The sequence below is a fragment of the Equus przewalskii genome, chromosome 5, assembly GCF_037783145.1.
Source record: "Equus przewalskii isolate Varuska chromosome 5, EquPr2, whole genome shotgun sequence".
Taxonomy (NCBI): Eukaryota; Metazoa; Chordata; class Mammalia; order Perissodactyla; family Equidae; genus Equus; species Equus przewalskii.
In genome coordinates, this window is record NC_091835.1 from 71180368 (window position 1) to 71193519 (window position 13152).

At 49.2% G+C, this 13152-nt stretch overlaps 2 protein-coding genes across 29 annotated transcripts in view; one reads left to right on the forward strand and one right to left on the reverse strand.

The window, feature by feature from the left end:
- CSAD (cysteine sulfinic acid decarboxylase) overlaps nt 1-3712 on the reverse strand; it is a 25850-nt gene extending 22138 nt beyond the window's left edge. For 2 of the 27 annotated variants that reach the window (XM_070621445.1, XM_070621439.1), the window contains exons 1-2: nt 3327-3613; nt 2975-3071 (exon numbers count right to left, since the gene is read on the reverse strand). The gene's annotated coding sequence lies outside the window, so the exon portion shown is untranslated. Of the gene's footprint in view, nt 1-2643; nt 2787-2974; nt 3300-3326 lie in introns of those variants that run through there. The other 25 variants (XM_070621459.1, XM_070621436.1, XM_070621438.1 and 22 more) reach the window with 21 other exon arrangements.
- On the forward strand, nt 2781-12740 carry ZNF740 (zinc finger protein 740). 2 transcript variants are annotated; one of them, XM_070621470.1, is made up of 7 exons: nt 2781-3078; nt 3961-4477; nt 6925-7074; nt 7415-7504; nt 7956-8079; nt 8378-8496; nt 9493-12740. In XM_070621470.1, the coding sequence occupies exons 2-7, from the start codon at nt 4469-4471 to the stop codon at nt 9580-9582; spliced, it is 582 nt and encodes a 193-aa protein (XP_070477571.1). In that variant the 5' UTR covers nt 2781-3078; nt 3961-4468; the 3' UTR covers nt 9583-12740. The 2 variants fall into 2 exon arrangements, with proteins under 2 accessions (XP_070477571.1, XP_008531222.1); XM_008533000.2 differs by having other exon boundaries at nt 3961-4277.
- Nucleotides 12741-13152: the final 412 nt, after the last annotated feature.

A 13152-nucleotide genomic window follows, 5' to 3' on the forward strand; every position in this document is an offset into this window, starting at 1 on the left:
CTTAAGTTCCATGCAAAGTCTTGTTTGAATTAGAATTTAACTTAATCTAGAGCAAAAACTTGTATCTCTACAACAGTAAGTCTTCCTATTCACGGACATATAACCAAGCCCTTTTTGTCTTTCACTAAAATAGTCTCACTTTCTTAATATACAACTTGCAGTTTCCTGTTAACTCTATTTCTAAAAATGTAATATTTCTTATTATGAGATCATTTATTCTATGACATTTTTATGGTTCGTTATTGTTCTTATATTTTATTTATACAATTTTTGTTTGTTAATCTTACATCGGACCATGTTGCTGAACTCACTAGTTTTAGTATTTTGTCAATCGATTCTTTCTGTAGACGTCTACATCATATGAAAATAATGACACTTTTGGGTGGCCAGGAGCTCTAGCAGAATATTAGTTTTGATGGTACACATTCTTGTCTTGTTTCTATCTTTGATTGGAATGTTTCAAATATTTTCCCATAAAGCATAACTTTTGTTCTAAAAAAAAAGTTGAAAGATAAATGAAAAACTAAGAGAAAATATTTTAAATGCATATGACAAATAAAAAGTTAATGTAACAGAGAAGATCTCTACCAACCAATAAGAAATGGACAAAATGATCTACTTTTTTCCTTACTGGGCAAAAAATATGAACAAGCAGCTCAAAAAAAAAATTAAAATGGTCAAAAACCAACGAGATGCTCAACCTCACTATTAATAACATGCAAATTAAAACAATGAAATTACTGGAGGCAGCCCAGTGGCACAGTGGTTAAGTTCGCATGTTCTGCTGTGCATGGCCAGAGGTTCACAGGTTCAGATCCTGGGCACGGACCTAGCACTGCTCTTCAAGACATGCTGTGGCGGTGTCTCACATAAAATAGAGGAAGACTGGCACACAGGTTAGCTCAGCAACAATCTTCTTCAAGCAAAACAGGAACATTGACAACAGATATTATCTCAGGGCCTACCTTCCTCACAGAAAAGAAATTTAAAAAAAAACAATGAAATTACTATTTTTCACCTATCAAACTGGCAACTGTATAAAAAGTTCATGGGCCGGCTGGGTGGCACAGCAGTTAAGTGCACACGTTCCACTTCAGTGGGCCGGGGTTCACCGGTTCCAATCCCAGGTGCGGACATGGTACCGGTTGGCAAGCCATGCTGTGGAAGGCGTCCCACATATAAAGTAGAGGAGGATGGGCACAGATGGGCTCAGGGCCAGTCTTCCTCAGCAAAAGGAGGAGGACTGGCAGCAGATGTTAGCTCAGGGCTAATCTTCCTCAAAAAAAAAAAATAATAATAATTCACAGCGTCCAGTATTGCCAAGGTTGCAGGAATTGTGAACATTCACACATGGCTCTGAGTAAGCATGCAAACTGGTACAAACTTCTGAAATTCAATTTCACAGAATCTATTAAAAACTTAAAATGCAAATATCCTCTCTACAAATCTATCTATAGATGCAAAAGGATAATTATAGAAGGATGTTCATTATGGCATTGTTTACAAAACAAAAAAACCTGAAACTAACCTAAATGTTCATCAGGTTGGGTCCAGGCAAATTAAAATACAAACATAAGTTTGGATACTACGCAACAATTTAAAAAATATGAACTGACTTAGAAGATGTCTAAGATACACTCTTAGGTTGGCACAGGGTCCTGGTGCATTATAGGTGCTCAAGAAGTGTGTTCTGGATAAAAAATATATATTTTTGTATGAACACAGAAAAAAACCTGGAGGTATACACACCAAACTGATAAAAGTGACTACCTTATGAGCATGGGATAGTAAAGGGAGAAACCAAACATTTTCTGCTTTTTATTCTTTTGTGTTCTGTGGATTTATTAAAATAAGTATAAGCTAATTTTTTAAAAATTAAAGACACTTCTGATTACTTTTCTCTATCTCCATTTTATCTCAATTTTATGATGATCCTAAGAGCACAATGACAATGGCTCAAAACATGGAGAACTCAGGGAAATGAAATCTGTGTACAAACAGCGTCTGGAAATTGTCTTCTTTCATAAATAAAGATTTTTTTTTCTTTTGGTATCCCCATTAATTCTCCTAACTCGCAACCTGAAAGCACCTACAGCAGAAGCTGGGGCCTAAATGGAATCGAAATTTCTTTCCATCAAGCGCACTTGGCATAGTCCATCTTTGGCAGGACCCCTCCCCACCAGCTAAAGTTGGGGTAGAATTTGCAGAAAGGCTCAAGTTTCCATTTTCCTAGTGCAACCGGGTCTAGGGACCACCCTGCGTCGTCAAGTCTGCAACAAGACTACAGTCTCCTACCGAGGGGAGTCCTGGGGCTTTTACCAGGCCAGGCCAGTGTTAGACGCTGGACGGTCTGGAATAAAGGGGAAGCGGCATAAAGTAACCAGACTGACTTCGGGGTCGCACACCGCGGCCAGGGCACCCATTTTCAGACTGGGGCTGAGCGCACTCAGCCGGAGTGTGCAAAAAAGTTAACTCCTCTCCCAGCTAACGGGGCGACCCCAGAATCTGCACATCTGGGCCTGAAAAGGCCAGGTATGAACTATTCTGGCCTTATATGGGGCTCCAGGATCAGAAGCGACAGGGATAACGTCCGCAAGGAAGGGAGACTGATGGCGCTTTTTCAAGGAGTCTGAACCAGCTCACCTAGCAAAACCTCTCAACGAGCAACCAGCGAACAACCTTTGCAAAGCCTTCGTTCCTGCCCTCAGTCAAGATGGCCACCGGGGCGCGCCCGCAAGACGGCGCACGCGCCGTACTGCCGGCCCGCCCCCTTCCCGTCCGTCCGCGCGCCGGCCCCGCCCACACACCAGCTGCACCCCCTCTGTGCGTCCCCAGCCTCACCCCCTTTCTGACTGCCCCCGCCCGTCCCGGCTCCCGAGCCCGGAAGTGGATGTTGCTGCTCGGCGAAGAGGACGAGGGGGAGGGGGAAGTGCTTCCGGGGAAACGGGCCCCGGGTTGGTGTTTGTAAACTTGCCTCGGTCCCGGCGGGGGCAGCGGCGGCCACGGGGTTGGCACGGGGTGCTGGGGCCTAGAGGACGCGCCGCGGCAGGGGCGACAGCAGGAGGCCGCGCCTGGCAGGTAGGAGCACGCCCCAGGGCGCGCAGCGTCGTGCGGTCAGACGGCAGCGCTGGGGCAGCTCGCAGGCCGTGGGGCGCCGCGCGGGAAGGGGGAGGGGAAGGGAGGAGGGGCGCGTGGCGAAGGGAGGGGGCTCGCCGGGAGGGAAGGGGCGCGCGCACTGCCCTCCGCCCGCGCGTCCTCCAGCCCGACCGCGTCCCCGGCCCAGGAGAGGGGGCTTGTTCGGAGGGGACGCGGGCGCGAGCACGCACCTCGCGCGCTGCTCCGCGCTCTCGGGCTCTCCTGTGGGTTCGTGCGGCGGGCGCAGCGGCTGGCTGGCTGGCTGGCTGGCAGGCTGGCTGGCTGGAGGGAGGGAGGGGATGCGCAGCGCCGCGCTTCGCCTGTCTGCCTTCCCCCTCCGTAGCGAGTTTCCGTACCTTCAGGAGGATTCGGAGAACGCGCACATGTGGGGCGGCCCGGGCGCGCACTGCCTGTCGGGTTTCTGCCCGCTCCCCGAGCGCCCAGCGATCGCCCCTGAGCGTTTCTCCACCCCAATTGCAGCCGCCTCAATAGAGTGCGCGCTCCGCGGGCCGGCCCACTCGCCGCAAAAGCCCCGAAGGGCCTCCGCCCCCTTCTTCCATTTCCTGCTGGCAAATCCTAGCAGTTGCCTATTGCAGTTTCTCCAGAGGAGGCTTCAGTTACTTTTGCTCCTGTTGGCCGCCCCTCCTTGCCCAGGAGACCAGTTTCTTCTGTTGACCCAGAAAGAAAACTCTTCTTGACTAATGTCCTCTTTCTGAGCTTCGAAGAGAGCGCCCGGCAAAAAAGAAAAAACAGATTCAGCCCACTACAGGTCGTATGGCCTGAGGATTTTGTACCTAATAGTCCCATCTCCCTTTCTGGTTTCAGGTTGCTGAAACAGATCGGGAACTTCATCGACAGAATTCAGTTGGAAGACGAAGACTGGCAGACTCTTTTTCTTCAGACGTTAGGCAGGAGCCAAGTGGAGACCGGGGATTCTTGGAACAGCTATCTTCCCTTTGGAGGACACTAAATTCTATTTGAAGACAAAGGCAGTTCAATATGGCAGCAGGACTGAAAGGACACAAAGGAGTTGTTACAGTGATTTGGTGACAGTTCTTCAAACGAAAGTGTCTTAAGGAAAGGTGGATCAAGAAACTCCTGAACTTTTGGGTTGCTTTAAGTGAGAAATCAGCATGGCTCAGGTAAAAAGCTCTAGAGTCCTCCTCCTTCAAGATCACTGGGAAGCGTGTTTGCAGTTTCTCTCTTGAACGCTGCCTTAGTCAACACATTGACCAACCCAGTGAGCCAAGCTCTGTATTAAGCACCAGGGGGAGATCTAGAGGAAGGAAAGGAGACAGGCCACAGCCCCTGCCTTCAGGGAGCTTCCAGTCAAATGAAGGAGGTAGGCTATACTGCATCACAGGCACTGATGGGACATTTGCAAAGCAACATGTACTCAATTTACCCTGCATACCTTAAGTGCTGAGGGGCATGAGGGAGTGAACAGTCTGGTGAATGCCTCGTTTGTTTTTTTCAACAGGAATTTATTGGGCTCCTGTTACATGCAGGGCATTGTGCTGGGGATACAAAGATTAATAAGATCGTCCCTGTCCCCAGCAAGCTTCTAGGCTAGTTGAGGTGGGGGGAGATGGAGACACAAGTTTATTATTTATCTTTGTATTCACAACACCTTGCATAGCGGCTGGCTAGTAGGTAGAGACTCAGGGAATCCATTGATTGAAGGAATGTGCAATAATAGAGGTATGTGCGCTGCAGAGGAGAGAATGATACAGCTGCCTGGATGAAAAGATGAAGCTTGAAGGATGCATGGGATTTTGCTAGCTAAACAAGCAGAACGGGGCATTCAGACAAGGAGAACTGTGTGGGCAGAGGCTTAGAGGCAGGGAGAATGATGAGGTGAGAAGCTCTGTAGGTAGTTGGCTAGTTACGGAGAAAAGGGTTCAAATGGGGGGTGGTTAGGCAATAGGACAGACAGTGATGGACGGAAAAGTTAGGATGAGAGAGTTGTTTCCTGGAGAAGTGAGTGGAATATAACTCAAGGACTTTTTATACCTTGATAAGGAATTAGACTTTGTAGGGAGTGGAAACTCTCTCTGAAGAGTGTTGAGCAGCGGAATGATGCCAGATCAGTGTATTTAGAAGGCACTTGTCATTGTGGGGGTACTGGATGGATTGGAGAGACAGGATGACCAGATAGGCTGTTGTAGCTGTGTGGGTAGAAAAGCCAAGTGCTCACATCCCCAGAGTTTCTCCCAGCTTTCTTCCAGGGACCCTCCCCTACCAGTCTCACCAAGATGGCAGCCTGATGATAATATAAGTGGCTTTCTTCCAGCTGCACGCACAGCTTCCTCCTTTCCATGCAGAGTAGGAGCCCTTCAGTTTCTTCTTCCTTTGTCTGCAACCCACTTCACAGCGTCGTATATTCACTCTTGTTCTGGGAAGACTGCGTTTCACTAATCACGGACTTTGTACTGGGCATTGATAAGCATTTTACATCTTAGTTTAAGTCTCATCGGCCTTGTAAGTCGGATAGATACTGTGAATAAACATTTTGCATTTAAAGAAACTGAGGCTTAAAGAGGTGGAGTAATTTGCCCAAGATTATACAGTGCAAATAGCAAAGCTAAATTTTTTGTTACCTCTAAACCTATCAATCCAAAGTCTTTGAAGGGGAGAGAAGGGGTCCCAGGATATACTGACCATCTAAAAAGAATTTCTTTGTAAATCACTCATGGAAATATGCTGACCAACTAGTTCTTAAAAGTGTTTTTTCAGTAAGAAAAGTATATTCTCTAGTGCTGGCTAAACCAAGTCAGCTTGGAGAATGTAGCAGTGAAAAGAGAAAGCTTTCTTAAACATACCTTGCTTAAGTAATTTTTCAACTATATGTAGAGCAGGGAATGTGAAGAAATCTGGATATGCACACATATAAATGGCCTGGGGGGTCAAGCAAATTGTATATTCAACTCCAAAGTCCTTCCAAGTGGTTTAATTTTTATATCTGTTATAATTGACAACACTCAGGGAATTTAAAATCTAAAGGGAGAAATGACCTAATTTTACTGATAAACATATTTGTGGGACCTGAGAGGATAGATAGTTGGCACCAATGAGGTCTGCCAGTCAGAAGTGGGCTATGTGATGCTGAGTGCCACTGAGAGAAGAAGGAGGAAGTTTCCCCAGAAATTTCCCATTTCTTGTTGAGAGCAGGACAGACCCTCATGCCTGCTCACAAGACCTGGAAATACTTTGAAGTATTGTGTAGACACACACACACAGTACACTGTACCTAGCACAGTGCTAATGACAAAAGTGTCGCTAATAGCTTGATTATTCACTTGATCTGTATCCTAAATGTTGATGGCTGACTAAGTAACTAGTTCTTGGTGAGATGAGTTAGGGAGGACTCTTGAAGGAAGCAGGGGTGGTTTTTTTTTTTTAAGATTGGCACCTGAGCTAACATCTGTTGCCAATCTTCTTTTTCTTTCCTTCTCCCCAAAACCCCCCAGTACATAGCTGTATATACTGCTTGTACGTCCTTCTGACTCTGCTATGTGGGATGCCGCCTCAGCTTGGCTTGATGAGCAGTGCTAGGTCTGCGCCCAGGATCCGAACTGGCGAAACCCTGGGCTGCCCAAGTGGAGCACGCGAACTTATCCACTCAGCCATGGGGCTGACCCCAGGAAGCAGGGTTTTGCAGTGACGAGGGACCCTCCCTAGAGAGAAGCAGTTTGTAGCTGGGTGTAAAAGGTAGTTCTATAGGGGATGGCAGCCTGTTTGTGCCCTGCCCTGCCAGGTGACCTGACACCTCATCTCCTTTCAACTTAGGCAAGTCTCCTGGCTTGTGAAGGCCTAGCAGGTGTGAGTTTGGTTCCCACTGCAGCCAGCAAGAAGATGATGCTGAGCCAGATTGCCAGCAAGCAGGCCGAGAATGGAGAGCGGGCAGGTAGCCCTGATGTGCTGAGGTGCTCGAGTCAGGTACAGCGCTTGAGTCCATTGCGGCACCTGGGGGTCGGGTGGCCCAGCTCTCTGCCAGGAGATGCCAAGCTTTGATTCCTCAGTGCTTCTGTTTAGAGAAGTGGGGAAAGGGATCCAGCTGGGGACTGGACGAACATGGGTATTTCAGAGAGCTAAGGAGGGTCTTCTCTGTACCTACAACCCCTTCACATCGGAGTACTGGAGAGGACTCGGAGGAGTACTTTTTCTAAGCCTTTGGGGCAGGTGGCTTACTCTCATATACAAAGTGTTTGAAAGCAGCATTTCTCCTCTCTTGTGTTCCGAGATGGACTGTGAGTTTAGACTCGATTTGTGTTCAAAGGGCCACCGAAAAGAGAGCGATAAGTCCAGGAGCCGCAAAGATGATGACAGCTTGGCCGAGGCCTCTCATTCAAAAAAGACTGTTAAAAAGGCAGGTAATGGGGTAATCCCCACACTGGTATAGTTTGGTAATGGGATAATTCTCTTCTTCCCCTATGGCTCACCCTGCAGCTTTCCCTGGATATTTTGGTCCTTCATAGGCAGTGAGTGTGTCTCCCTGAATTCCTCCAAGGACCACTTTGGTAGCTGTCTCTGCCCTCTGCAGAACATCCTTGGGAAAGGAAGAAGGTGTAGGGAGCATGTGGTCCTGTGGCAGAGGGCAGGCCGACTCCCAACCCCCCACCCCCGTTGCATTCAGAGTGTGGGGTTTGATGAGGCAGACTGCTCAGGCACCCTGCCTCCTTCCCCAGAGGGCCTCTTAACCCTAAGGGGAGGGGGGAGGACAGCAGTGGAGAGGTAGCTTCATGCCACAGCTGGAAGCAGACCCGGAGCAGAAGGGGGCAGAGGGACAGCCTTGTGACCTGCCTGATTCTTGCCCCCAGGTGGTGGTAGTGGAACAAAATGGCTCTTTTCAAGTAAAGATTCCCAAAAATTTTGTTTGTGAACACTGCTTTGGAGCATTTAGGAGCAGTTACCACCTCAAGAGGCACATCCTTATTCATACCGGTAAGTCTCTTGCTCATATTCAAAGCGAGAGAATAGTCTGTGGTTTGTATTGCGTGTGTAGCTCTTGTTGGGTTTATTTTAAAGAGTAAGTATTAGACATAGAGGAAGAAGGTACGTGAATGAGGTAGAGAGATTGCCTGGCTCTGTATCTAGTGTCACTAAGACCAACATCTTTGAGGACCCTTCCCCATTAGATGTCTACACATTGCTAAAAGTTAAAATTTCTGGGAAAATACCTGGAATGAGGCCCCTGCCAGGTATACCTTCTGACATTAACTTCTGTCTCCACCTGGGCCAGGCGAGAAGCCATTTGAGTGTGATATATGTGATATGCGCTTCATCCAGAAGTACCACCTGGAGCGCCACAAGCGTGTACACAGTGGGGAAAAGCCCTACCAGTGTGAACGGTGTCATCAGGTAAGCTCACGTGTCAGCCATCCACCCCTGTGCACAGACTCTTCCTTCCCCAAGAACCCCGAGAACTCCCTGCCTGACAAGGGGCCACCTGGCATTCCTGGCCACGATAGAGTTAGTACCTCAGGGTGAGGGGTATCTCTGGTCTTATGCAACTGACCATGGGGAGGGGCCATTAGAATAATTGTAGTAATAATAATAATAATAATAGCAGTATTTCTAGAGTACTTACTCTGTGCCAGGCACTGTGAGAGCATACTTGATATAGATTATTTTATTTAATCCTCATATTAACTCCATAAGGCAGCTGTGTTGTGTTCGTTTCACATATGGGGAAATTGAGGTTCAGGGAGCTAAGTTTCTCAAGGACACAGCAGATCAAGGGCAGAGCTGGGATTCAACTGAACTTCAGAGCTGGTGCACTTTGGAGGAGGGGAGAGAATCTCTGCCCTGGGGGTCAGTATCTGATCCAATGAGAATAGAAGAGCCAGGACCAAAACGAGACAAGAACAAGAGATGAGAAACACTAACAGCTAGGACTTTCTGAAGGCTTTGCTGGGTCTCCAGCTGTGCTCCACGCTCTTGCATTGAACCTTCAGAACGCTAGAACGAAGCTCCCTGAGACAGAGGCTTTGTCTCTCTGGTTCTCCACTCTGTCCCCAGCCCCAGGAACTGGACCTGCCTTGAGATAGATACTCAATAAATATGTGATAAAGAAAGCCGCTCCTCTGTGAGGAAGTACTTTTAGCCCCATTTTACAGAAGAGTTTACAGATTCAGGGCTGTCAGCTCACTTGCCCAAGGTCACACAGCTGCTCAGTGGTAGAGCCAGGACTCAGACTCCAGAGCTTGAGTTCCTAACCGTGTGTACTTGTGCCACCTGGGTACGTGCTGAGGTGGTGCAGAATGGGACGGTGTGTGCCTCCTGAGTGGGGAAGACAGATGTAGCCTACAGGTAGAGTTTCTCCTCTCAGGCACTTAACCCTCCCTTTCTTCTCAGTGTTTTTCTCGGACAGATCGATTACTCAGACACAAACGGATGTGCCAAGGGTGCCAGTCCAAGACTTCCGACGGGCAGTTTTCTCTATAGGCGCAAGGGGCCCTGGGTGGTGGGAGTGATCAGAAGAATCTACTGAAGAGCGCATCCCCTCTGGTCTGATGGTCCCACCACCACCCCGTCTGTACCTGTCCCCCTCCTGGAGGAGTGGACCCAGGAGACCAGAAGAGTGCTTCCGGGGACAGTGGCCCCAGAGCCTGAGCTCTGTAAATAATCTGAGACTATGAGTATCTCGGGGGAGTTCCTCCAGCATTCCTGGGTAGGGAAGCTAGTCCCTGGACCCTTGGCTCTGGTCATGGTGGGGACTCAAGGTACAGGACCAAGACTGAAGTGTGGCTCTCACAACCTTGGACTACAGCTGGCAGCTGAAATGGAAAAGATTGGGGAGAGGGGTTTGTCTGTCTGTTCTGTTCTTGTTTTTGTTTATCCAAAAGCAATTTCAGCAGGTGCACTGTGGATACAGGTAATCTGGAGGCAGAGAGTCCTAGTTCAAACTAGGGACTACGGCTTGTCCAGCCCTCCCCCAAAATGGAGTTTTTAGTTGCAGTTGATCCTCAATGTTCCACAGCCCTGCACCTCACTTCCTGTTTGAAGGAGAACAGGATCAGGGACGGCAGCTGAGCTTACTTTGGCCTCATACACTGTAGGGACAAAAGGAAGAATGGGGGGAGGAGCAGACAAGGGCTGGATCCAAGCAGAGTGGCCAGGTGCCTCTTATCTCCTCCAGGGAAGAGCGAGAGTTGTGCCCATGGGTGTGGTGATGGCCCATGCCACACTGGTACCTAATGGGGTCAGCTCAAGTGCCTTTGGGAGGAAACTTGGGTGAGAGTGGCCCATGAAGCCCTTTGTTTCTCTCTTTGGGAAGTTGATCTTGGAGATAGTTTGTGGCTACCTCGCTGCCATTGACTCCTAAGCCAGACAGAGGTGTTGACAGGGAGTCATGGATGTCAAAATGGGTTCTCTCTCCTTGTGCCCTCTTAGAAACAACCCAAGACTAGTCCCAAGTTGAGTAACAACTGTTGAAGTAACAAAGGGATTTGGTGTCCCCTGAGATGCCCCTTGAGCAGGAGGAGCGGTTCCCCCTGCCCAAGTCCTATCACTATATTCAGGTAGAGGAAGTAGGGGTCTGGCCTGTGGTCCCAAAGAACAAGGTCTTGGCTTCCTTCTTGATGGCCATCCCTACCCAACAAAGAACTGGGGGGAGGAAGTGCAGCAGAGAAAGGACTGAGGAAGAAACCTAACGTAGGTTTTATTCTTAACCATATTCTTTGCTCCTCTCTGCTCCAACACCACTACCCTATCCACCCCCAAAAAAGTGATCAGGGGTGTGTGTGTGTGTCTGGTATGTGAGTGTTCATGTTTGTATGCTTGGAGATGGCATATTATTGAGCCAAACCCTTCTTTGGCCCTCAACTTAGGGGAGGATGAGCATAAAACATCCTCTCCCCCCTCCCCCAAACCTGAAGGGTGCTTGAGGTTCCGGCAGGAGCTGGGGAACTCAATTTAGGGGACTGGAGGGCTTTGTTTTAGAGGGTTTTTTAAGATTGATTCAGCAGGCTGGTGGTTAGGGTGTTCCTAACCCAAGCCAGGGCTTGTGAACATGAATTTTTTAAAAGTGAAATAAAAAACTGTTCCTGCTAAGGAAAGGGTCTTATGGGAGGTTTTGGGGGTTTGGTTGACCCCCACTGGGCCTGCCCTGACCTGTGGGGTGAGTAATCATGGAGACTGGGTGAACCTGACCAGGTTGTCAGTGGGGATCTGAGATGGCAACCTCCAGAAGGTATGATTGCATTTCCCAGAAAATGTAGAGAATCGCAGCATACTCCCAACTGTTACCTGTTCCAGAGGAGATGGGGGCAGGGGGCGGTCGTCTGTACCTCCGAGTGGTGAGGATTTCAGGGGAGAAGAAAAGAGGCTTGGCACCCTTTAGATGGTCCCTGATGGCATCAAGAGCCTTGGGGGAGACGCTGGGAATGTGTCTGCCGTTATGCTGGCACTCCCATCTGAGGTGGTCCAGGACCTGGACCTCAGTCCTTGGATTTGCCCTGTGGTTCCTGCAGGCAGAGCATCTTTCTCCGTGGGAGCCAGCCCCCTTCCTTTTTAAGGGCTCTGCGGGGCTGGAATTTGTCTCTCATGCACCTCTGGGAATATATTCTGGGAAGGAGGATACATTTAGAAAACTGTCCTCCCAAGAGTGGCTTTGAAAGTGAGAGGCCTCTCCCCCTGCCACTTGCAGCTAATCTGTTTAGGGTGGGGTTGTGAGTGGAGAGACTCACATGAGTGATCTGTGCCCTTACCTTGTGTGAGTGTGTGTTTAGGTCAGAATGTGCCCTGGCCCCCTGCAGCCTGCAGCTTCCTGCCTGGGTGGGTGGGAGAAAGGGCACTTCTGAACGTCTGTGCAAAGGGCCATCCAGAACCGCCCCCGCCGAGGATCGGGTGTGGGAGAAACTCAGGAGCAGGTGGTTAGTTCAGTTGTCCAGGTGCTGGTATTCTGGGGCTGTTGATGTGTGTGGAGAGGAGCAAAGAGGTCAAAGGAGTGACGAGTGACGTAGGGCCCAGAGGACCCAGGAGCCCCACCTATACCCCAGGGAAACCACAGACTAAGACCGCTGCAAAGGCTCCTGGGCCCGATGCCCCGCCCTCCTTGCTGGGGTGGGGTCTAGCACTGGAAAGATGCCTCAGGTGTGTTGGGAGTGAAGGGAAAGGGAGACAGGACAGGCTCTCAGAGACCAGGAGGTGGAAATTGGGACCTGGGGAAGAGTGGGCCAGTTCCTAGGTGGCCAGCCCTGCCCTTCCCAGCACCCCAAGTCTCTTCTGTCCACCCCTAACAGCCTCTTGTCATCACTTAGCTACTGATTGTGCCCCATGGCTTGACAGTGGAGGGTTAAATGAGGCATGGAGTCCGTCACAACCTGTAACCCTCTCCCCAGACGCTCTTTGCCTCTGCTGTGGCCATGGGGCTTTTATCTTAACAATCCCTCCTACCCTTCCTCTCCACCCTTTTTTTTTTTTTAATATACTTATTTTGCTATTGGGGGAGGGGAATATCAAATGAACAAGATCACTTTTAAATGGTAGTTTTTATAAGATGTTATAAACTTGTTATCTTTTTACCATTAAAGTGCAGTGTATGTTCCTTCGTGATATATTTAGGATATTTAAATAAAAAGAAAATGGGGCTTTTCTACGTACTATCTCCCGTTTGGGGAAGCTTTTTCACTGGAGCCAAAGTGGTTTTCCTTTTTTCCCCCCCAATTATACCCGCCCCACAACTCCCAGCACCCTTAAACCTCCCCTTCTCCACAAAGGAGCAACAGGTAGAAGTAGAAACAGGGTATCGGTTCTGAGTAAGAAAAAAGCGGGCACAGCAGGCCCGAATGAGGTTAGATAGCAGCAGTGCAGTGTTTCTCAAAGTGTGGTCTGGGTGCTCCTCCAGCAGCGTGACCCGAGAATCCGCTCGCCCACTCCCCAGCTGCCTCCCGCGCAGCCGCGTCGTGATTCTCCTGCACCTTCAAGTGTGAGAACTGGCCCCTGCCCTCGAGTGGCAGGAGGAGGAAGGAAGGGGAGCTTGCCCAGGCCCAGGCTCCGCAGCCTGCTTTGGCC

What these genes read in the sequence shown, in the direction of transcription:
- ZNF740 (XM_070621470.1), top strand. An exon ending in TGCTGAGGTGCTCGAGTCAG is followed by an intron (nt 7,075 to 7,414) that starts GTACAGCGCTTG and finishes TTGTGTTCAAAG; the next exon opens with GGCCACCGAAAAGAGAGCGA. An exon ending in CAAAAAAGACTGTTAAAAAG is followed by an intron (nt 7,505 to 7,955) that starts GCAGGTAATGGG and finishes TCTTGCCCCCAG; the next exon opens with GTGGTGGTAGTGGAACAAAA.